This window comes from Helianthus annuus, chromosome 15 (assembly GCF_002127325.2).
Source record: "Helianthus annuus cultivar XRQ/B chromosome 15, HanXRQr2.0-SUNRISE, whole genome shotgun sequence".
NCBI lineage: Eukaryota > Viridiplantae > Streptophyta > Magnoliopsida > Asterales > Asteraceae > Helianthus > Helianthus annuus.
Genome location: NC_035447.2, coordinates 111,705,519 through 111,729,891, shown reverse-complemented (window position 1 = coordinate 111,729,891; position 24,373 = coordinate 111,705,519). Strand labels below are relative to the sequence as shown.

General features: G+C 35.1%; 1 protein-coding gene across 4 annotated transcripts; it reads right to left on the bottom strand.

The window, feature by feature from the left end:
• Positions 1-7,401: 7,401 nt before the first annotated feature.
• LOC110912262 lies at positions 7,402-23,209 on the bottom strand. 4 transcript variants are annotated; one of them, XM_035984767.1, is made up of 6 exons: positions 22,979-23,116; positions 9,111-9,208; positions 8,681-8,844; positions 8,214-8,529; positions 7,739-7,795; positions 7,402-7,629 (listed from the first exon to the last, which is right to left on the bottom strand). In XM_035984767.1, exons 3-6 carry the CDS (start codon positions 8,715-8,717, stop codon positions 7,575-7,577), a joined length of 465 nt encoding a protein of 154 aa, XP_035840660.1. In that variant the 5' UTR covers positions 8,718-8,844; positions 9,111-9,208; positions 22,979-23,116; the 3' UTR covers positions 7,402-7,574. The 4 variants fall into 4 exon arrangements, 3 of the variants coding, with proteins under 3 accessions (XP_035840660.1, XP_035840661.1, XP_035840662.1); XM_035984768.1 differs by having other exon boundaries at positions 7,402-7,624; XM_035984769.1 differs by having other exon boundaries at positions 8,214-8,628; positions 8,714-8,844.
• Between the last annotated feature and the right edge of the window lie 1,164 nt (positions 23,210-24,373).

The window sequence follows — 24,373 nt, the reverse complement described above, 5'->3', positions numbered from 1 at the left end:
TTGGATCCACGTTTTTTTGTTTGGTTTATTCAGTTTATTTGGATAACCGAATAAATCGTCAGTTTAATTAATTATTAAATGAAAATAATAATGTTTAATAAAATATATACAATTTATTAGCTCAAAATACTAAGTCTAATATCTAAGTATATGTATCCCTATATATTTTGTGCCATTAGAGTTGTTGACTATTTATAGTTTCTACGATCTATGTTTTGAAGTTTTAACTTTGTGGTTGTGTGCAATGTTCTTAAAACCGGACCGGGCCGGCCAGTCGGACCGGTCCGGCCGGGAGCCGGGGCTTCATCCGGGCCGGTTCAGGCCATAAAACCCTTCCAACATCAGGCCGGCGGTCGGGCCGGCGGGTCTTCTGTTCAATCGGGCCGGTTCCTTTTAGAAAAAGAAAAACAATGTCGTTGACAGTTTCTTCCAGATCTGAACAAGATCTCGTCTTCGACTCTTCATCGTCTTTGTTTCCGGAAAGAAGTACTACTGCTCAGAAATGAGAATTGTTGTCGTCATCTTTGTTGACCCAAATAAGAACCCTGTATATGATCATCATCCTCTTCTTTGCGTATGATACATGAATGTGTGGTGTGAGAGGAAAGAGAAGATGAATTAGGTATGTGAGAGAAAAGAGAAGATGAATTAGGTATGTGGGACTCCTCAGATGGTGAGAAAGAGATTTTTTTAAGACAATTAATATAACTAATAAATGAGTTTTTTTTTCAACAAAATTAATATGGCTCATAAATGGGCTTTTTAAATAATTCATTTGTTTACATAATTTTAAATTAAGCATCACACACACACACACACATATATAATTTATATTATTCTCTGGTTTTTAAATCCGGTTCGATCGATCCGACCGGTTCGACCAGTGAACCGGTAAGAAGACCGGTTCGATATCTTGTCCGGTTATGAAAACATTGGTTGTGTGTACGACTATTTTATGGATATGTTTGTTTTATTTTGCTATGTATTTTATTTATATATTGTTAGGGTTAAATTAGTTGCTGATTTGATGTTCGGAAGTTGGAACACAGACATAAATATAAATTAGGAAAAAAGTACTTAGGTACAATTTGGTTAAATTTGGTTTATTTGGTTTCTAACTGAAACCAAACCGAACTGAATTTGGTTTGGTTTGGTTTGCATATTCCTAATTTGGTTTGGTTTGGTTTTTGGTTTGGGGTATAAAATTTTGAAAACCAAATAAACCGAACCGAATAAACCATAAACCGAACCGATATACACCCCTAGCCGTGTCCAACAAGGACGTTGGCCCTAGAGGTGTACAAAACGGTTTTTTAAACCGGTCCGGTTTTTAACCGAACCGGTTTTTTTATCCAAAACAAAAATCGGTTTTTTTATAACCGGTTTCGGTTATTTATCGGTTTTTCAAACCCAAAACAGTAACCGGTTTTTGCCAAAAAAACCGGTTTTTTTAAAACCGGTTGCAAAGATCAAGAATGGTAACCGGTCATAAATCGCAGGTTCGATCCGGTCCTAAAACTAGTTTTAAAAAAACCAGTTAAAAAACCGGTTTCGGTATTTGTTCCGGTTACGGTTCTAAAACCGTTTTTTTGTACACCTCTAGTTGGCCCTTAAGGAAGGTCGATTGTTATGGACTGAAACCATTGCAAGGTATCGAACATGTCCCACATTGATTGTATGAGCAACCAATGTAGGGTTTATCTACCAAATGAGCTCTCTCAAGCACCAGACTAGTCTTTTAGGTTAAGTTCTCTTGTTTAGTAGGTGTGTCCATTAAATAGTCACGTTCTGCTCATTTCCATAATATAAATTAGCAACACTTTGTTGTATTGTGTTGTTGTACCCCAAGCATGGGGGTTTTTAAAAAAAATTGTGATTTTTCACTTTTAACCCAAAAGTTTTCATGTTTTGTATTTTAACATTTTTAATTTGTTTATTTTTAACCCAAAACTTTTCATCTTTTGTAATTTAACCCAAAACTTTTTTTATTTACAACTTTGGTCCCCCCATACTTTTTATCTTTCGCAAGTTTTTTGTTTTACGTTTCGTTCTAAATTTTGCGAGTTAATACGTCGCAACGTGCGTGTGTGGTTCAATGTTTTTTGTCTATATTTCACATTTGACAGGTATGTCGCAACGTGTCTATTTTCCCCTTTTGGCAAGTTCGCCGCAACGGGCAGATCCTACATTGACTTAGTTATTCTTTTCTACGTTATTTTGCGAGTTTACACGACGCAACGTGCATGTGTAGTTCAACGTTTTTACGTCTACTTTTTCCATTTAACAAGTTCGTCGCAACGCGTGTGTCCTAAATCGACATAGTTATTTTTTATACGTTATATGCTTCGGTCTTATTTCTTCGCATTTACACGCCGCAACTTCAGTGTGACACATTGATGTTATTTGGTATAGTTTTAGGACCCCGCCGCAACGCGGGGGTACTTAATTCTAGTTTGGATGAAATAACATCAACAACTCAAACACGATCCCAAATAGGCACCAATTTGTCCTTAGATCTCGATATAAGACTACCCACTATGGTGATCAAATTGCACAAACGGTTGCCACTTGGCAAATAAGACAAAATTGTAGGAAATTATTTTAATTAAATAATTAAAATTTATGGACAACCAGGTTGGTATGACAACCAATGGTTGCAACCAACAACCAATATAATATTAATTCTTTATTCTTTTTTATATTATTTAACTTCTATTTCTTTATAATATTTAATACTTTTTCCTTTTTTATTATTTAACTTCTATTTCTTTATATCATAAAATACTAGTTTAGGTTGGGTTGTGATAGTGGGTGAAAATTTGGATTGGGTTGGGTTGTGTAGGTGGAAGAGAGAGAAAGTAGTATTTTAATAAAAGATTGGGTTGGGTTGGATTGTGATAGTGGATAGTCTAAAGACTAAAGTTGTAATCTTTTGAAAACATAAGTTGAAAAATAATAAGAATAACTTCATGGACAATAGTTGTAATTTACTCTTGGTATATAGTTTTCTTTTTATACAGTCGCCAAATTCAAATTCTTTTCCGCCAACTCTGTCCACAAGTTCATATATTCAGTTTATTTTAAGTGGTCACCATTCAATTTATTTTATTTTATTTTATTTTATGTTTAGAGTCGTGTTAAGAATTATTAGTCATGCACTAAACGACGAGAGAACAGAACTATTAGTGGTCACCTATACAGTATACACATACAGGCCGTTGATGAGGGGTGCGGTGGTGCGATGTTACATGGCCCGTTTTTTCGCAGGGGGTGGGGGGAGGGGGCTTGCAAAAAAAAAAATGAGGATGATAGCTATTGAGTATATGGATTATGAAGACTTGAAACAACTTTGCTTCAAAGAGATTCATAATTCGTTTTATGTAAATAAATGATTTTGCTATAATATTTTGTTTTGTTTTTTGGTATTATAATTATAGTCATACTTGTTGATTTTTTAATGTATAGATTTATATTCTGGAGGCCCTTTTTTTCCTACCGGCATAGCCGCACAGGACACTCACATTCTCAGAGACGGGCTTAAATATATATCTTTATCTAATTACATACTTTAACAAGAGATAGAATTAGATATATTCCTTTTGTTTCAAAGTTAATAACACTATAATTATAATATGATCTTGTTTTAAGACTGATTATCAGGATATCCTGAATATTTTTTTTTTGGGTAAATGACACTTTTTGTCCTTTTATGTTTGTACCAGATTGCAACGGATAGTCTTTAACTTCAATAATTACAGTCACAATCCTTTATTTGCAAAATCTGTTACACTCTATGTCCTTTAGCACTAATCAGGTTAAAATTTTTGGTTAAGTATGACATGCTTAAAACGAATACATGATAAATATATAAGCGAATCTAAAGAATTTAGAGAAGGATATCAAGTATTACTCTTTAACTCAAGGTTACGTCTTTTTCCTAGAAAACTTAAGTCCGGATGGTCCCATCTTAAAACCTTCTTTTGAAAATCACAGTTTGGTTCTATCTCATGCTAAGTTCTTAAAAAAGTTAAAAACAAGTCCTAACCTTAAAGAAATGATAAGTATTAAATTAACTAACGATCAAACTTCACTAATAGAAGATGATCAAAATGAATCAAACATAAAGCCGGTAACATGTTTTATTCACAACATCTATATTAGTAACATTTTAATTGTTAAAGATCTTTGCGTTAATATAATGCCAAGTTACATTTTTGAAAGAATAGGTATTGGTGATTTTATTCCAATTAAGATTCTAATTTTTTTGGCTAATCGAAAAAATAAAAATACTACAGGAGTGGTTGAGGACGTTCTCATTCAAACAAAACAAACGATTGTGCCAACCGAATTTCTCATCTTAGATGATGCTCCGCTCGTGTTGGGACAACCTTTTCTAAAAACCCATCAAGCTTTGATTAAAAACAAAAAAGAATTTCCCATAAAACTTGGGGCTGACAAACGAACTTTTAACTTAAATAATGCAATAAAGTATCCAATCGACAATGACGACCCCTTGTTGGAAGATGAAGTTGAGCCACCCGATACAGAAGAATCAAATGACCAATTCAATGAACAGGAAGTAGCTACCAACCAAAGTGTTTCGTCCATCAGATGGAGAGTTTTATCGACTATTGAAACTCAATGAAGCCACACGAAAAGACCATTTTCCTTTACCCTTCATTGATCAAATGTTAGAGCGATTGTCCGGTCATAAATTTTATTGTTTTCTTAATGGATTCTCGGGGTACTTTCAAATTCCTATTACCCTAGAAGACCAAGAAAAAACCACTTTCACTTGTCCCTACGGAACCTTTGCATATCGACACATGCCATTTGGTCTATGCAATGCACCAACAACGTTTCAACGATGCATGGTAGCCATTTTTCACGACATGATAGAAAACACCATAGAAGTTTTCATGGATGATTTCTCTATCTTTGGCGATTCATTTGACCAATGCCTCGATAATCTTGAGCGAATGTTAGCTAAATGTGAAGAGACTAACCTCGCCCTTAATTGGGAAAAGTGCCATTTCATGGTCACAGAATGAATAGTACCCGGTTACAAAATCTCAAATGCGGGAATGGAAGTCGACTGCACAAAAATCGATACTATTTCGCGACTAGCTCCTCCATCATCCATTCGAGCCATTCGGAGTTTCCTATGACATGTCGGATTTTATAGGCGATTTATCAAAGACTTTTTCTAAAATTTCTCAACCTCTAACCAAGCTACTCGAGAAAGATGCCCCATTCATCTTTGACGAGGATCGCACGACATCATTTCTTGCCCTTAAAGATATGCTTGTCAAAGCATCAATCATGATCACGCCAGGCTGGAAGCTACCATTTGAAATCATGTGCGATGCAAGCAATTTTGTAATTGGAGCAGTCTTAGGACAAAGAAAAGAAAAACATTTTCACCCCATTTATTACGCTCTTAACGATGCCCAAGAAAATTACACAACCACTAAAAAAGAATTACTAGCTATAGTATTTGCATTTGATAAATTTTGTTCCTATATCATGCTTTCAAAAACTATAGTTTATACCGACCACGCTGCCATTCGATACCTTTTCAAAAAACAAGACGCAAAACCACGTCTCATAAGATGGATTCCCCTCCTTCAAAAATTTGACATAGAAATAAAAGACAAACGAGGAGCAGAAAACACAGCTGCTGACCACCTATCTCGACTTGAAGATCCTGCTTTGGATGGAACTCGAGAGGATCTAATAAATGAGAAATTCCCCACAAAATCCTTAGAAATGGTGGAATATCGAGAAGAACCTTGGTACGCCGATTATGCTAACTACTTAGCTAGTGGTACTATTGTCAAAGGGTTAACCTTTCATCAACGAAACAAATTCCTCACTGATGTTAAACACTATTTTTAGGAAGATCCATAGTTTTTCAGCATATGTGTTGATTAACTCATTCGACGATGCGTCCATGGTCATGAAGCAGGACAAATTCTTTGCCATTGTCACGAAGACACCACGGAATAGCCAGCACCGCACGAAAGGTGTACGACGCAGGATTTTACTGGCCAACAATACGTAAAGATGCTTATGTATTAATCAAAACATGTGATGCATGCCAACAAGCAGGTAACATATCACGAAGAAACGAAATGCCACAAAACAACATTTTTATTTGTGAAATCTTTAATGTGCGGGGATTAGACTTTATGGACCATTCCCACCTTTAAGAGGAAACACATACATTTTAGTGGCAGTCGACTACGTTCCTAAATGGACCGATCTCCCCACCAATGACGGGAGAGTAGTAGTAAAATTCCTCAAAAGGCTATTCTCACGTCTTGGGACTCCAAAAGCCCTCATCAGTGATAGAGGCACCCATTTTTGCAATCTAAAAATGGAGAAAACTCTAACACGATATGGGGTTTATCATTGTCTCTCGACCGCCTATCATCCTAAAACCAATGGTCAAGCTGAAGTAACCAATCGAGGTCTAAAAAGAATCCTAGAAAAAAATGTGGGTCAAAATCGAAAAGAATGGTCAGATAAATTAGACGAAGCTTTATGGGTACTTCAAACAACATAAAGAACCCCAATAGGTACAACACCATTTAAGCTAGTCTTTGGAAAAAAAACTATCATCTCCCTGTAGAATTTGAACACAAAGCATATTGGGCATTAAAAAACGTAAACTTAGACCAAGAAACCTCAGGAAAAGATCGCTTATACCAGTTAAATGAGTTAGACGAATTAATAATACAAGCATATTACAACTCTAAAATTTATAAGGAATGCTTAAAACGAATACATGATAAATATATAAGCGAACCTAAAGAATTTAGAGAAGGATATCAAGTATTACTCTTTAACTCAAGGTTACGTCTTTTTCCTAGAAAACTCAATGTAGAGTGGGACAATGATGTCCTAAAAGTCCCCCAAGAATCTGGTAAAGTACCAAGAAGCCATAAGCCTTGTATCTCGTCCTCAAACTTAATACCCATTCCTGCAAGCTGATTAATAATACACTGAAAAACATTTAAATGATCAGTAACAGGAGTTACATCATTGTATTTCAAGTTTCTCAACTGTTTGAACAAGAACAATTTATTGTTCCTGGTCTTTCGAGCATACAACTCCTCAAGCTTGTTCACAGAGTACAAGCATGAGTCTCCCCGCTAATATGGTTCAAAACATTATCATCAACCCACTGGCGAATTGTAACGTTTCCATTTTTACAATATAAGAATTTTAGGGTTATTTACATTTATTAACCACTAGTAACTAGTTTTATTTTTAATATAACTAGGGAGAAAGCCCGTGCGATGCACGACATGCATAATAGCTATTGTTTGTTCGTGGTAAGACGTCTGACACGGCCGGTGCATAACATGTAAGACGATACGCCTACAAAGGGGCGTGCTTAAACTTTATTAAACCATGGACCATAAGTTATTTCCTTGGCAAAACTTGCCAGCCAAAAAGAAGTGAAAAAAGATGTCTTCCAAGAAAAAAAAAACATGAAACAGAAAAAGGAAAAACGCATAAACTCTCGCACGCCTTCCTATCTTATTGGATAACACATAGACCAAACTTTAGCTAACGCATGCCACCGTCATCCCCAATCCCATCACCAGCCAACTGACTGCACTGAAATAACGAAAAGAAAACTATTAAAAATGGTATACTATGTTTACGTATATATGCATCGAAAAGTAGTACGGGTTTTCATTACTAACACTAAGTGCAGACGGTATACCTTTCATGTGGGTCACTGTCAACTGTTTCTTCTGAATCCGAATCTGCATAAGCAGGCCTGCGAAGGAAAAGCACGAAACATTTATGTAGACGGTTATCTAAAAATAGATATGCACAATTACATTGTTTATGGAAATCAATCAATTATAGTTGAAAGCTTTTTTGTTGCCTTTCCATTTATAACGACACCAAATTTATTTTTTTTCAAAAGCCAACTTCTCCCCTTATATGTCTTTACACATTCAAAGTGATGCGTTACCAAGTTTTTTTATTCCTATTTTTTTAATGTAGAACAACGCACTTTTATATTTACGAATTCAAGTTTCCGACTGTTGTAGCCTCCTAATTTTAAAATAGAGTAAACATGTACCAGGTATGTAAATAACATTTCAGATCGAGTAGAAAGGTAAATAGCACATCTTTAATTAAAATGGTTTATTAAACAGGGCACGAATAAAGTGTAAGCCGATATATACCTTACGATCGCTTCAACGCGCTTAACTGGTATCGGTATGGGTAGCACCCCCTTGTCTTTAGCGGGCATCGATGGAGGTGTGAAAGAACCAAAGGGCTTACAACCATCCCCATCTAGCAGGCAGTTGAAGGATTCAAAATGGCCATGATCATAATACGTATACGAATCAAGCTGGAGGGTCTGAGTGCTGCCCACAAGAGAGTGCAAACAATTCGGCAGTGTTGAAATGCTTCCATCAGCGTTCCTTACCATCACCGGAGTGAACTTATCATGTATGTCAGTGGAATAAAGGCTGTAGACGCGTGACAGGCCAGACTCTGTTGTGAGTATACTATGAGCAGTGGTCTTTGTCAAGCGTTGGGCGGTGTTATCAAAGTAGACAACGACAGGTTTGTAATTTATTTTCAGTTATAAGCCTGCATGAGAATGGCTACAAATTAATACAACTAAACATTTTTAGAAACAAACCTTCCAATTGGGAAGACAACGGGGTTTTCGCACCCATCACACCACATATCGTTGTCTTCACGCCCCACACCTTTCATGCAATTCCCACCGCCACATGTCAGCCTGAACCACTCTTGGCTATTGCGTATGCGTTTGACTTCAACACGACAGGTGAATTCAGTACTCTGCATATATTACCAGCATAACTATAAACTTTAACCATTTGATTCAAAAGTGATAACCAATATTGTGCTTATCCAAAATGACATATCCTAAGTGTATATTACATTCTAATGCAAACCTGATTTGACCTTAACCAAAATGACCAACCTTTACATATGCTTGGTTCGCCACGAACTACATACACTCTTTATCTACCCAATATTTAAATTACATTTTATGTTTTCAATAAATATTTATAAACGTGAATTCGGTATTAAAAAAACATTACTTTTTTTTCATGCAATTCCCACCGCCACATGTCAGCCTGAACCACTCTTGGCTATTGCGTATGCGTTTGACTTCAACACGACAGGTGAATTCAGTACTCTGCATATATTACCAGCATAACTATAAACTTTAACCATTTGATTCAAAAGTGATAACCAATATTGTGCTTATCCAAAATGACATATCCTAAGTGTATATTACATTCTAATGCAAACCTGATTTGACCTTAACCAAAATGACCAACCTTTACATATGCTTGGTTCGCCACGAACTACATACACTCTTTATCTACCCAATATTTAAATTACATTTTATGTTTTCAATAAATATTTATAAACATGAATTCGGTATTAAAAAAACATTATTAAAAAATATTTAAAATTATTTATAACTGTTAAAAAATATTTATAAATATCTATAAATGTGAATTCCATATTAAAAATAGATTTCGGTATTAATAAAAACATTAATTTTTTTCAACCGCATTATAGTCCTCCTATGTGATGTGGATACAACCAACAATCGTGTGGGGTCAGCTTGGTCGTCACAAACTATACGAATTTGGATTTGGTTATTGCCTGTCAAACTCGTAAACTGACTGTTAGGTTTTAACATACGAATGTAAGTCCAAATAGATGTTTGATTTAATGTATTAAAAAATAAGCTTGTGCCTTCATATAACAATCAACTCATATATGCATATGAAAATTGTATGATCATATGTAATAACAATCAACCTGTCACGAAGTCATTTCTTGATTTATAATAATACCATAAAAGGATGAATGTATATATATATTGAACATATGGTTCTTTTTGAGTCTTAACTAATAAAAAACATTCATATTTATTTAGTGGCAATCTTGCTGTCTAACCCAAAATGTATAATAGAAAATCTAGTACCAAGATCTCACTAAATGCGTTTTTGGTTATTGGGTTACCTTTGTAAATAATCCTTCAAGTATCCTTTTAACACAATTAAATTAATTAACTTAAGATCAAAATAAAAAAATATATAAACTCATTTGGGTAATCATATTATAATTATCCATAATTAAATATTTAGCATATATAGTTAAGTTAATATTAAATTTAAAAGTATATATATTTCTTTAACATTATAATTTTATAAAAGAGACGGTCGAGATAACAAATTACGGAGGCTGGAATCGTGTCATGCGTCCTCCGTAATATTATGTGTAGAGATAGAGATATATTTAAGAGGCTCATAACGAAGGTTGTAAAAAAGTTGACATAAATGTATTTAAGAGGCACAAATGTATTTAAGATACTCATAATGAAGGTTGTAAAAAAGTTGATATATACTAAATTTTTAAGTATATATAGATAATAGATTATTCAACCCAAATAGTTTTAAAAACTATTTTATATATAGTTGATTGAAATATTATACTAATTAATTGGCTTGTATATGGGTGACCTTTCTAAATAAAATAAAAGTATATAAACTTATATTATTAGACAGGTAGATTTCGGGTAAGTTGACCGTTAAAAATATGAAGTACCTAGACAGGCCTAGGAACCGTTTAATAATTATATTATAAAAATACATTACATTTGAACATACTCCGTTTTTAATAAAACTTGGTTCAAAATGTAGATATAAATATTATCGTTCTAATGACATATTTATTATTTTATAAAATGTCATATTTTAGAAGTTATACGCGCCAAATAAGTGAAGCAGGTGAATTAATTATAAGAATAAAATAATAAAATAATAATAATAAAATAATAAAGTGCACATTACCCTACTATACAAAACCAAGTTTGGGGGAATAGTGCCACACAGCTGTGTGGCACTTCCCCATTGGACCAACTTTTTTTTTATTTTATTTTACCTCCAGTTTAAAATTACGCTTTCGTCCTTTATTTAAAATTATGTTTTTACCCCCAGCTCAAAATAAAATTATAATTTTGTCCATAGCTAAAAATTACGCTTTTGCCCTCCGTTCAAAAACTCACTTTTAATTTTGTTCCCAGTTTCAAATTATGGTTTCGCCCTCCGTTTAATATTACGTTTTTGCACCCACTTCAAAATAAATTGTTCCCCGTTTTTCTAGAATTACGCTTTCGTCCTTTATTTAAAATTATGTTTTTACCCCCAGCTCAAAATAAAATTATAATTTTGTCCATAGCTAAAAATTACGCTTTTGCCCTCCGTTCAAAAACTCACTTTTAATTTTGTTCCCAGTTTCAAATTATGGTTTCGCCCTCCGTTTAATATTACGTTTTTGCACCCACTTCAAAATAAATTGTTCCCCGTTTTTCTAGCTCAAAATTACGATTCTGCCCTCAAAATAAAATTATATTTTCCCCTAGCTCAAAATTATGATTTTGCTCTCAGTTTAAATTTATGATTTCGCCTCCAGTTTAAATATAATTTTTGAGCTGCGGGCAAAAACGTAATTTTATTTTGAGCTGGGACAAAATCGTAAATTATAAAAAACGTAATTTTATTTTGCCACAAACTAAAAATGACGACTTTGCATTTTCGCCCCGTTTCAAAAATTATGATTTCGCCTTCGGTTTAAAATTATCTTTTTGCCCGGTTCAAAATAAAACTATGCTTTTGCCCCCTATTCAAAATTACGATTTTGCCCTCGGTTCAAAATTTTGATTTTGCTCCAGTTCAAATTAAAAATATAGTTTTGTCCCCAGCTTAAAATTACGATTTTGTGCTTAGTGCAAAGTTATATTACAATTTTGTCTCCGGTTCAAATTTATAGTATTGCAATCACTTTAACTTTTGCCAAATTACGATTTTATCCAAGTCAACAAATACAACTTTGCCCTTAGTTCAAATTACAGTATTGCTATCGTTTTACTTTTTTTTAGCAAAAGTATAAAAGTGTTTTTTTTATTAGTTCGCTAGATTTAATTTTTTTCCATGTCAAGGAGCTTCCTAAAACTCGCTCATTAATCCTTACAAACTACATTTTTGCCCTGAGCTCAAAACTACGGTCTTGTCATCGTTTTAGTTTTTTTTTCCTAACAAAACTATAATAGTGTTTTTTCAATTGATTGAGAATTCGGCCATCGCCCCGCAACGCGGGCGGTGGCATTAACTAGTTTCTACACATTAGGAAATTAATTCCTAAAATACGTGTCCTTCATTTCAATTAAATGAATTTAATATGTTGGATAGGTACATACGTATGCATGATAATTGTTCAGATTCTTTGATTGGCTACATGTGTATGGTAATCTAAACAATTGTGATTATGTGTACAACTAGTAAATGCCCCGCTCGCGTTGCGGGGCATGATCGAATAATTCTCAATCAATTAAAAAAAGACTACTATAATTTTGCTACGAAAAAAAAGGATGATAAGACCGTAATTTTGGGTTCAGGGCAAAACTGTAAATTTTCAGGACTAATGAGCCAGTGTTAGGCAGGTAGAGTTATGCGCGGCCTGTGTTGCGGGGCGCTAAACCCAGTATTTCTTAGGTTAATAACATGTACGCCTTTATGTCGGTTAGTTATACATGCTACCTATAACACGATATTAAAAAAGATACATCAAGTTAACCAATTAAAGAAAAACAGTATCATAGTTATGATAAAAAAAATTAACTAAAACAATGACAGGCATGTAATTTAGAGTTGGGGGCAAAACAATAATTTGTCAAGATCAATTAGCGATTGCTAGGCAGCTGTTTGGCATGAATAGAAACAAAATTAAGTCAACAAAATAAAAAAAAAACACTACCATGGATTTGCCAAAGGGAAAAAAAACGATGGCATGATTGCAATTTTTAGCGGTGGTAAAATCGTAATTTTAAAATGGAGGTAAAATAATATTTTGAACTGAGGGCAAAACTATTTTTTTATTTTGAAATTGGGGCAAAATCGTAATATTTTAGCTGCGGGCAAAATCGTAATTTTTAGCTGGGGGCAAATTCGTAATTTTAAACTGGGAACCAAATCGTAATTTGGCAGGAGAGCTGAGGGCAAAACCATAATTTTATTTTGAAGTTGGGGCAAAATTGTATTTTTAAACTGAGGGCAAAAACGTAAATTTAAGCAGGGGACAAAAGCAAAATTTTATTTTGAATCGAGGGTGAAATCATAATTTTACACCTGAGATAAAATTGTAATTTGACATCACCTATAAATTATAAATAACTATTATATGAAAAAAAAAAAAAAAAACTGAAGTCAAATGGCCGCCCAAAGTGGCCAACCATTTATCAAAACTGTTACCGGCTGAGGTAATCCACTTCTTTTTGTATATGTTGAGAATGAGAATGGTTCATATATACATGTCCTTATATTTCAACTATAAATAGCATGAGAAGGCAAACCTTTTAAAGTTGTTCAGATAAATTTCTATCGATTTATCTCTCTCTCTAAATAAAATCGCCAACTTCCTCTCTCTCTAAATATTTATTATTTAATAATAATAATATCCATGCCCCGTTTTAAGTGTTTTAACTCCCGATCACCACTACCCTTTCCGATTGATCTGAGCCCCATAACGCACGTCAAGGCTCTGCCTGACTAAGTTCATTGGGGTTCTGTCTCGTGACCTAGGGACAAGGTTGAACTAGGGGTACTATACTTACCACGAGTACATTATATATTTTTAATAGTTCAAAAGTTATACCCAAGATTTATACCAGGAGACTTTCTAGTTGAGCCCTAAAGTTACAAAATGAGTCCATTCTCTTTTTTCACCATTTTATTCCCTTTTTGTGATATAATTATATTCAAAAATGTCCCAAATTGATCCATTAGTGAGAGCCCAGACCCCCAAAATCCTAATCCATATCAAAAATCAAGAAAATCATATTTTTGACCCTCTCGCGGGCCGCGTAAAGCACAAGAGGGCCCTTACGCGGGGCACGTCAACTTGAGAGTTGACCGGATAAGCATCCGGGGCTACGTGTCATCCACATGGCACACCTACTGATGACCCAGCAACCCTACGTGTAGACTAGGCGGCTACGCGGGCCGCGTAAGGATCGAGCAAGGGCTCACGCGGGCCGCGTGAGACCCAAATTTCTGCTATAAATAAGACAGGCTACGAGCATTCCTCTGATGTCGAAACCAAAACTCAAAAACGAAGTTTGGCTGCTCAAATTCGAAATTTACTTTTAATATAGCGAGGCGCTGCTACGATACAGGGTATTAACTCGATCGCTGCTACGATTCAATGTCCGATCGATTGAAACTATCCGATGAATGTTTAAGTGCTGCTCAAATTAGGGTTATACTTTGTTATTCGTCGTGAATTCGATGGATGTTTAAGTATTGCACTTTGTCATTCGTCATTCGTCATGAGGGTTTAAATCTCGTGAGTTATCGTAAATGTTATATGTTACTGACCTAGTTCGTGTGCATTATTATTTAAATTAGGTTATCAGGCTTATCAGTAGGCTAAACTCTACCCCAGACACTTACAATCAAAGTAGATGCTAATTCTCAGAAGAATTTGAATCAGGAAGCTTGTTAAATCAATACTGCATGCTTATAATGTGAGTCATTCTCTTTTTATCAACTGTTTTACAAATACCTCAAATTATTTTCAAAGGTTATAATTACAGGGATTAAGTCGTGGTTATCTTAATCACTGGCTAGTGGGGTATTGTGCACATTACTAATTTCTCACGGGTTAGGCTAATAAATCCTGACCGTGATAAACGTCACTACTTGGGGAAAGACCCAATAGTGGTATGACCATCGTCAGCAAGTGACTAGGTGCCAAATAAAAATAAGATAGAAGCCATTGTAATCGCTCTTATGATGTAATTTATAACTAATGGTCATTTTATAAAAATGAATGAACTCACTCAGTATTTCCTGCTGACAAAACCTTTTTAAAACGCGTTTCAGGTAATTACAGTAGATCGGAATAAGAGATGGATACGGCACCAAAAGGCTTACAGAAGTGGCTTAATTTTTATCAATTAAATTAAATTAAGAAAAGTTATTTTATGTATTCGGGTTATCCCATATTAAAGCTACCTTTGTAAAAACATGGGTTTTATCCCCTCTATTTAATAAATAAAATTCGGTGTTTCTAAACTCTGATATTTTTCCTAACTCACGGTCCTGATGAAATTTCCGCTGCACTACTTTTCTAAATAACCACCGGTACCACTTGGCTGTTCGTAGGGGTGTTCAAAAAACTCGTGGCTCGCAGCTCGCTCGAAACTCGCTCGAAAAAAGCTCGAAGATAGCTCGGCTTGAAATTGGCTCGGTTGTTAACGAGCCAGCTCGGCTCGGCTCGGTTTGTAAACGAGCCGAGCTCGAGCTTGGTCTGGCTCGGCTCATGAGCTCGTGAGCTGGCTCGATAAGGTTTACATCCTTCACTTTTTTTTATCCCACATCGCTTAGAAAACCAAAACTAAGAGAGTCTTTCCCCTATAAAAGAAGGTAAAGACAATGTACAAAGTGAATTAACTATTTAAACTTGCATATTTAGCCATATGGTTAAATTAAATGGCAATTATAGCCCTTAGTTTATGAATAAATTCATTTTTAAGGGCTTTTTAAGTAGTAATTTTTGCGGTTTTTTGTTAGTTCGAGCTAGATCGAGCCGAGCCGAGCTAGCTCGAATTCTAATTGAGCCGAGCTCGAGCCTCAAATCTCAGCTCGATTTGAAATTCGAGCTCGAGCCGAGCCAGCTCGAATCGAGTTCGAGCCGAGCTCGAGCTGGGTCTAGCTCGGCTCGGCTCGGCTCGTTTACAGCCCTAGCTGTTCGCGGCTCCCGATTCCGTCCAGGGTGGGGTCGGGGGTCGTGACACGAATTTAGCCACAAACTTTTCTGTGCAAGATATTCCATTCTTCATCTATTTCACCTTCAGGTTTATCAGTATTAAACACAAGCATATAATAATCTTTCACATAAAGGAGATATTCCATCTTGCCTCTCCAAACATGATAATTAGAACCATTCAAATTCACAATCCTAATTATATTAGCTTCCATCGTTCAAACAAGTTTCAACCCAATAATAAGAGCCAATGGCTATGATACCACTTTGATGGGAAAAAACGCGCAACCAGGTTACAAACGGTAAACTAAAATGTCAAAGCAAACTTCGTTTGACCAAATATTTCCTAACTCGAATGACCTGTGAGGATATAAACAAATAGGTATAAAAGTAACAGTAAGGAGACACCAAATTTTAGCGTGGAAAACCTCTAAAAAAGGAGAGTAAAAAACCACGAGACTACTAGAGCCGCTTCAAATCCACTATCACCAAAATAGAGCAATACAAAAGTCTTTTTTAGGTAAAACTAAAGGTATACAAAAACATCATATACTTGGCACAAACTTAAAGTATATGGAACAAAATAAACAAAAGACGAGTAAGAAGTATGACCAAAGAAAATTGTAGTTTAATCTTTTGAACGCCTCTTGTCTTCACAACACCCAAGAATGGAGATCACAAATTTTCTTCTCTTCTCTTGCGTCAAAATAGAAGTCGGCAGGGGCATAAAACCCTAATCACTTTCTTGCATACATCTAATATTTATTAAAGGGTTATCGGATTTTATCACCCCCAACTATTGGCCTTTCGCCGTTGCCACCCCCATCTAACACTTTGACACCCGACATCTCCAACTTGACTTTTTGTTTGTGTTGGCACCACTTTGTTACTCATTACTAACAGAGTTAGTTTCTGATCCTACGTGTCACAAACAAGCTTACGTGGACAGGATGACATGGCGAATTCGTGGCACTATATCTCTATCTTTTCTTCCTCCACAAGCGACACATTTATCAGTAACTGACTTCATCTTCTCTCTCCTCAACACCACCAAAACAACCGCCGGATCGCTAATCGACGCCACAACACGCCACCGTATCCCGTACACCGACGTCAAGTTCTTCGTACGCAACCTCGCCGCCGTACTCCGTCTCTTACGAAAGGTAATTGTGCTTTTATTATCTCTCATAACTCATCTTATCTTCCGATTTTGTTTCTCTCTCTACTTTCCGTTGGTGTAACCATTTCTCCGGCGAATCCTGCTAGCTTGATCTCCGAGATTTCGCGCCAGATCCGGATTTGTAAACTGGCGGTTATTTTCGCTACGGTTGAATCGGTTCAGAAGGTATCAGAAGAACCGGATTTAGTAACCGGATCGTTGTAATCGAATCGATTGAGTTCTAACCGATGATGCGAGTTGATCGATTGAACGGATCTGAGTTTTCTGATGTGAAAATTGACGTTTTGGTTTCGCAGTAGGATACGACGGTGATTTTGTACTCGTAAAGAACTACCGGAAACACTAAGGGGGTGAAATTGACGCATTGGAATCTGATATCATCGGTTGCCGGAGCAATAACGAGTCGGAAAATGGGTTTAGATCATTCTTATGAGCAATGCAGGTTTTTATATAGAGATATAGTGCCACGAATTCGCCATGTCATCATGTCCACGTAAGCTTGTTTGTGAAACGTAGGATCAGAAACTAACTCTGTTAGTAATGAGTTAACAGAGTGGTGCCAGCACAAACTAAAAGTCAAGTTGGAGGTGTCGGGTGTCAAAGTGTTAGTTGAGGGTGACAACGTCCAAAAATCGATAGTTGAAGGTGATAAAATCCAATAACCCTTTATTAAATAACCAACCAAAAAACCCTTTGTATTGTTTCTTGCGTATGAGGCCAAAGCCCAAAAGAATCACACCTAAAGATTTCTTTTCAGTGCGTCACACATGTTGGCCCACCAAACAATTCACCACCACAAATAAGTTTTCATTGTTTTCTTTGTGACATCTGCTCCAAAACAAACAAATATAATTTGTTTCGTTTTTTCATTGTCACAAGAAATAAAATAATAATAATAATAATAATAATAATAATAATAATAATAATAATAATAATAATAATAATAATAAAAAAAAAAACCCATGTAAATAAAATATGTTTAAGCTTTTTCATGGGCAAAAATAACCCGACAAAAGTTACTTGGTATAATTATTAAGAATATTCGAAAGGTGCCGGCGAATCCGTCCATCTACATCTAACAAAGTTACAAAACCCTTATGTTTGAATACAGTTCAATGTACCTATTTTAAGGTAATATGTAACAAGAAAATTTTATTTGAATGTTTTTGACGGAACGTTTGGAGATATAAAACTAAAGACGTGAACCACTAAAACTTACATTACTTAAATATAGATAGCAAGTAGTAATGGGGTGGTGGTTTATTGTCAAAGATAAAACCTTTAAACACTTTAGAAGGGAGAGATATTGGGTTTAAGTCCACAGACAACAAGAAATAAAAGAAATTTGGCGTTAAAAAAAATATGGGTAGCAAGTCATGTTATTATTAAATACGCACGTTATATCATTTATATGATGTAGTGGACAAAATTGATGTGAATTTAGTACAGTGAGTCAGTGAGTGGCCGTCTTAAAAATTAAAAATGTATTTTTTTTACTATCGATTTTGATAAAAATTCTATAACAAATCATTAACTACGGTTTTGAAAACAACGAGGTCTAAAACGATTCGTTGTGATAGTTTTGAACCAATTATATAACTTTTTCTCTATTTTATTTAAAATATCAGTTTTGATTTATACTTTTTAATATTATATAATATTAAATATGCTATTGAGATCTCCTTACTTTTATCTATATTTTTATATGGATGTTATCCTAGATTGAGTAGTATTCAACATAAGGCCATGGGGTATAGGGCTTGGGTTGGGGCGTGGGTTGGCTGAAAACGCCCAAGTCACCACCTCGGGGGCTTGGGTTGGGACGTGGCCCTATTGGCGTGGGTTTGAAGTCGGGCGTAGGGCGGGCTAGTAAGTGACATGGCAGGCTCTCAATGGCCAAACCAAACTCATGCCCCCAACCCAAGCCCCACCATACCCCATGGGGATAGGTTTGAGTGGTGGGGGGCTCCCATTCCACGTGTCAACAAATGCCCCAACCCAAGCCCCACTATACCCCATGGTCTAATATATTTTTTGACGTCAAGATAGACGGTTCTTTTTTAATATTATTGAAAAATAGATTTTTATTACGATTATATGAGAGCTTAATATTTGTATAAAAAACTAGTTGGTGCCCTGACCCGCTCGCGTTGCGGGGCGATGACCGAATAATGAGCGAGTGTTAGTCAGCTCATTGACACGAAAAACAATTAAATCGAGTCAACTAATTAAAACAAAACATTTTTATAGTTTTGATAAAAAAAACTAAAACAATGGCAAAATTGTAATTTTTAACTGAGAGAAAGTTGTATTTTTTGATTGAGGCTTGGTAACAAATAAAATTGTAGAAGGTATTTTAACAAATACCCTTCTACATTACGTATTTTAACAAATACCAATCCGAAAAGGTAATTTTGAGCTGAGGGCAAAACTAAAATTTTATTTTGAATGGAGGGAAAATTGTAATTTTGAGTTGGGGAGAAAAGCGTAATTTTATTTTGAGCTGGGGGCAAAACCGTAATTTTATAGACAGACAAAAAGGTGATTTTAGAATGGATGTAAAATAATAAACTGGTTGGTCCAATGGGATAGTGCCAGGCAAAGTCGTAATTTTGAATTGAGGGCAAGATCGTAATTTTGAGATGGGGATAAAAAGCGTAACTTTATTTTGAGCTGGGGGCAAAAACGTAATATTATTTTGAGCTGGGGGTAAAAACGTAATTTTAAAATGGATATAAAACAATAAACGTTTTGGTCCAATGGGGGAGTGCAAGGCAGCTGCCTGGCACTATTCCCCCACTTGGTTTTTGTTTTGAGCTGGGGGCAAAAACGTAATATTATTTTGAGCTGGGGGTAAAAACGTAATTTTAAAATGGATATAAAACAATAAACGTTTTGGTCCAATGGGGAAGTGCCAGGCAGCTGCCTGGCACTATTCCCCCACTTGGTTTTTGTATTATAGAGAATGCTAATGCTAATATCATAATTTGAAATAAAATTTACCAATTTAGCGTCACACTTGCTATTCCCATCATGTTAAACATGTTCTTTTTGAAAGAACTTAAATTCATATTTAATTAATCTTTCTTTTTTTTTTTTTTTTTTGAAAAGTTTTAATTAATCTTTCTAACTTCTCATCTGATCTACTGAATTGAATATATTTATAATTTTAGTGCATAATCATTGCCTCATAAGTATATATCATGCTAAAAGTTATACAAACAGTTGTATGCGTATGCTAAACATTAATTTCATAAGAGAAAAAAAAAAAAAGAATATTTAGTGATTGCAACTTAAAATCACCAAAATATATACAATTCAAAGTGTATTGTTTATGTATTAATCATCTGAATTTAAATCATTTAAGACCATGTGTAGTGGTACACATGAATAATAAATACTCCACCCTAGGACGTTTGGCACCATGTGACAGTTCAGTCAGTAATAGGCATTTTTCATAAATGGGTGTAGTGGTGATGTGGGGCATTATGTTAAAAGGGGTTTAATAATAGAATTAAATAAAAAAAATATCAAAAAATGTTATTGGACAAAAAACCATCAAAAAAGGGTGATTGGTCAACACACAAGGGGCTCGAGCGTTCTAAATACAACGCCATTAAAAAAAATCAAACAAAAGCGCCTTGGGGTCGTCGTGGGGCGTGCTTGGGCGTCGTTGGGCAAAAAAAAAACGTCCATTTTCTAAACGAGCATCACCAATTAAACAATATCCAAATAGAGACCAATTTCAGATTTGTCATCAACTAGTAGATGCCCCGCCCGCGTTGCGGGGCATGACCGAATAATTCTCAACCAATTAAAAAAGACTACTATAATTTTGCTAGGGGGAAAAAAACAAAAACGATGATAAGACCGTAATTTTGGGCTCTAGGCAAAACTGTAATTTTTCAGGATTAATGAGCTAGTGTTAGGCAACTCCTTGAGACAAAAAAAATTAAATCGAGTAAACCAATTAAAACAAAAAACCTTTATAGTTTTGGTAAAAAAAAACTAAAACGGTGGGAAAAACGTAATTTTTAACTGAGGGCCAAATCATAATTTTAATTCGGGGATAAAGTGTAAACTAAATGGACCAACGGGGAGTGCCAGGAAGTTGCCGGCACGACTGTAATTTTACACTGGGGGAAAAATTGTAATGTCAACAGGAAAACAAACAAAAACGATGGGCAAAATGTAAAGTTAAGTTGACGGTAAAATCGTAACTTGGCTGTGAGAAAAAAAAATTAATTGCAAAACTATAAATTTATACGGGGCAAAATCATAATTTTGAACCAAGGGCAAAATTGGAATTTTTAGCCAGTAGCAAAAGCGTAAATTTATTTTTAAGTGGGGGTAAAAACATATTTTTGAACTGATAGGAAAATCGTATTTTTAAGTGAAAAAACTAATGGCAAAAATGTAAATTGAAACGGGGGAAAATCGTAATTTTTTTACTAAGGGTAAAATTGAAATATTTAGCTGAGAGCAAAAGCGTAAATTTATTTTTAAGCGGGGGCGGAAACATAAATTTGAACTTATGGCAAAATCGTAATTTTAAATGAGGATAAAATCGTAATTTTCTTGGGCCAATAGGGGAGTGCCAGGCAGCTGCCTGGCACTATTACCCCTGCCCCTTTTTGCCCAATTGATGGGCTCCTGCCGCCCTTTTTGGCCAATTGATGGCCTCTCCTATTACCCGCTTACATCAACAACTTATATTTGTAGTAGTGGATAATTCTCTTGATAAGGACCAAAGCTGTAACCTTTTAAAAACAAAAGGTAAATTAATAATAACAATTCATGGACCATTGTTGTAAATTACTCTTGTTATATATTCAACTTTTTTTTGCTCTTTAGCATAGTTGCCAAACTCAACTTCTTCTCCAACTCTTTGTCCTCCTCCATATAAAGAGTTGTAGATTTGATTTTGGGTTGCAACCCATCTTTGAATATCAACAACAAAAGCTTTTGAAGGTTGGCGATAATGGCGATCGACAACAACGGACTAAAAGACGAGCTTTTGGAGCCGGTATACCATGAGAATTGCCCGGGTTGCAAAGTGGATCGTGATAAACGAATGCAAACCGGATTTCCCAGTGGCGGATCCAGAAATTTTTTTCATTGGGTTCACTTTTTTAGATACTCCAATTTATATGACTAAACATAAAAAATTTCGGGTCGGTTCGACAATTTGAATCGGGTAAGGTTCATCACATAATAAAAGTGAATTGGTTCCCATGCCGAAGTTTCTATATATTCAAGCACTTCAATAACACAAGGATAACAATAGTATTCAGCGCTGTAGTTTGCTGTTTTGTTCGGTTCAACAGTGTTTTGGGGGTATTTTGCACAGCAGGTAACATCTAGTTTAGAACAGACGCCACACCCACCCCAACACTATTTGCTTGTAGTTGCATTTTTTTTTTCTAAAAACACTATTGAGTGTTTTGATGAAGAAAATTGATCATGTTATTTTTAGGTAAAAACAAGTTTTCAAATACCAGTTTGGGATTGTTAGCTCAAACAATATATTCATGATCTATCTAAATGTGAAACAAGTTGCTTTAATAAGTTGATTATCTGCTTCCGCTCTACTACTTCTAATTATAAACACAAGCATAAGCGGTTTAACTAACTAAATAAGCAATCCCAAACACAACTTAAAAACATATATTAGTTGGCTTCAATCATCGAAAAACAAGTTTCTCAACTTAAAAACACGTATTTGTCTTCCTTTCTACCAGCACCCAAAAATCATATTTGCAGCAAACCATATGCTTAGACCCAAAAATTCAAATTCAATTCTATCACTTATCTCCCAAACAACTTAATTTTTCAACTATAACAAACTCCAAATTCAACAACAACAAATCTAATCACAAACTACAATTCAAAACATTCACCTTCAAACACTATCAGAAATTAGTCAAACAATTGAAGTTAACACACCTGTGAAGAACTGCCGGAGGAGGAAGGCTGTCGGCTAGAGTGGAGGAGGAAGGCTGTCGGCGGAGGAGGACGACCGGAGCGAGCGGTGGTGGTTGCTGAAGGTGGAGGCGCCGCTGATGACTGTTGTTCACTTGTTCCTTAGTCTGCTTTTGTTTTTTGTTATGAGTTTGTTTTGTTGTAACCCTAAATGGGTTGTACATTAAAGAAAAAAATATAAATAGAAATAAAAAAAAAAACGGAACAAAAAGATTAAGATTTGCCTCATACGGGATTCGAACCGGGGTGTATAGGGTAGAATAACGCAGATTAACCAGTGGAGCACCAAAGCTTTTTTGTTTATGGGTTCCTTTTATATTTTACTTATGGGTTCCTTTTCAGTTTGTTATATATATTTGCACTAAAAATTAAAAACCGAATAGGTTCCTGGGAACCCGATGTTTGTTAATAGGTCCGCCCCTGGGATTTCCCTTCAAAGATCTCATTTTTGTATGGGTGGTGGTCTTATGTGTTGGTGAGTAATATACATATTTATCTTTATTTAATGATTAATATAAACATTAGTGTGTTTATAAATTTGTTAACTTTTTAATGTAATTAGTTTACATCAATTTGGGAAGATACATGCGTGTTAGAATCATTTCTTGATTCTTCATGTTTCGTAAAAAACTGAAACTCTGCATATAAGAATACTATTTTTCTTTCACTTCATTTAACATAAATTATTGGTTTTGTCGCCTAGAAGAGAAAAAAAGATGATCTATGGTTTTAGTAAAGAGTCATGCTTTTTTGTTTTTTATGTTTGTAAGAAACAATGATATGTACATATCCGTAGTGGTTGGAATAATTTTAAAATAGATGTGGGGAGTGAATATTTAAATAATAATTTTAAATAATTTATATTTTATTTATCGCTTTGTATATATAGACTAGTAGACACAACATAACTTTTATATATAGTTATTCCGCCAGTGAAAATATTTTATAATTATAATTATTCGACAAATGATATTCCCTTTGATAGATCATAGATATATTCCATCACTGATTATTCCCTACTGAATAAGATAATTATTTAATATTCATTTTATATAACCCGTTTTAAATATCATAGTTAAAACAACACAAATAAGTTTTCATTCACATCTTATTATTAATAGATACCAGCCGTGACCAACGTAGCCGTGACCAACGTGGCCGTGACCAACGAGGACGTTGGCCCTTAAGGAGGGTCGATTGTTATGGTCTGAAATCATTACAAGGTATTGGACTTGTCTCATATCGATTGTATGGGCAACCAATGTAGGGTTTATCTACCAAATGAGTTCTCTCATCCACCATACCAGTCTTTTAGATTGAGTTCTCTTGTTTAAGACATTAGTGTCCATTAAATAGTCA

What these genes read in the sequence shown, in the direction of transcription:
- LOC110912262 (XM_035984767.1), bottom strand. Translation starts at nt 8,717, where the DNA reads ATGGGTGCGAAAACCCCGTTGTCTTCCCAATTGGAAG. An exon ending in CGCGTTGAAGCGATCGTAAG is followed by an intron (nt 7,796 to 8,213) that starts GTATATATCGGC and finishes TTTCCTTCGCAG; the next exon opens with GCCTGCTTATGCAGATTCGG. An exon ending in GACAGTGACCCACATGAAAG is followed by an intron (nt 7,630 to 7,738) that starts GTATACCGTCTG and finishes TCGTTATTTCAG; the next exon opens with TGCAGTCAGTTGGCTGGTGA.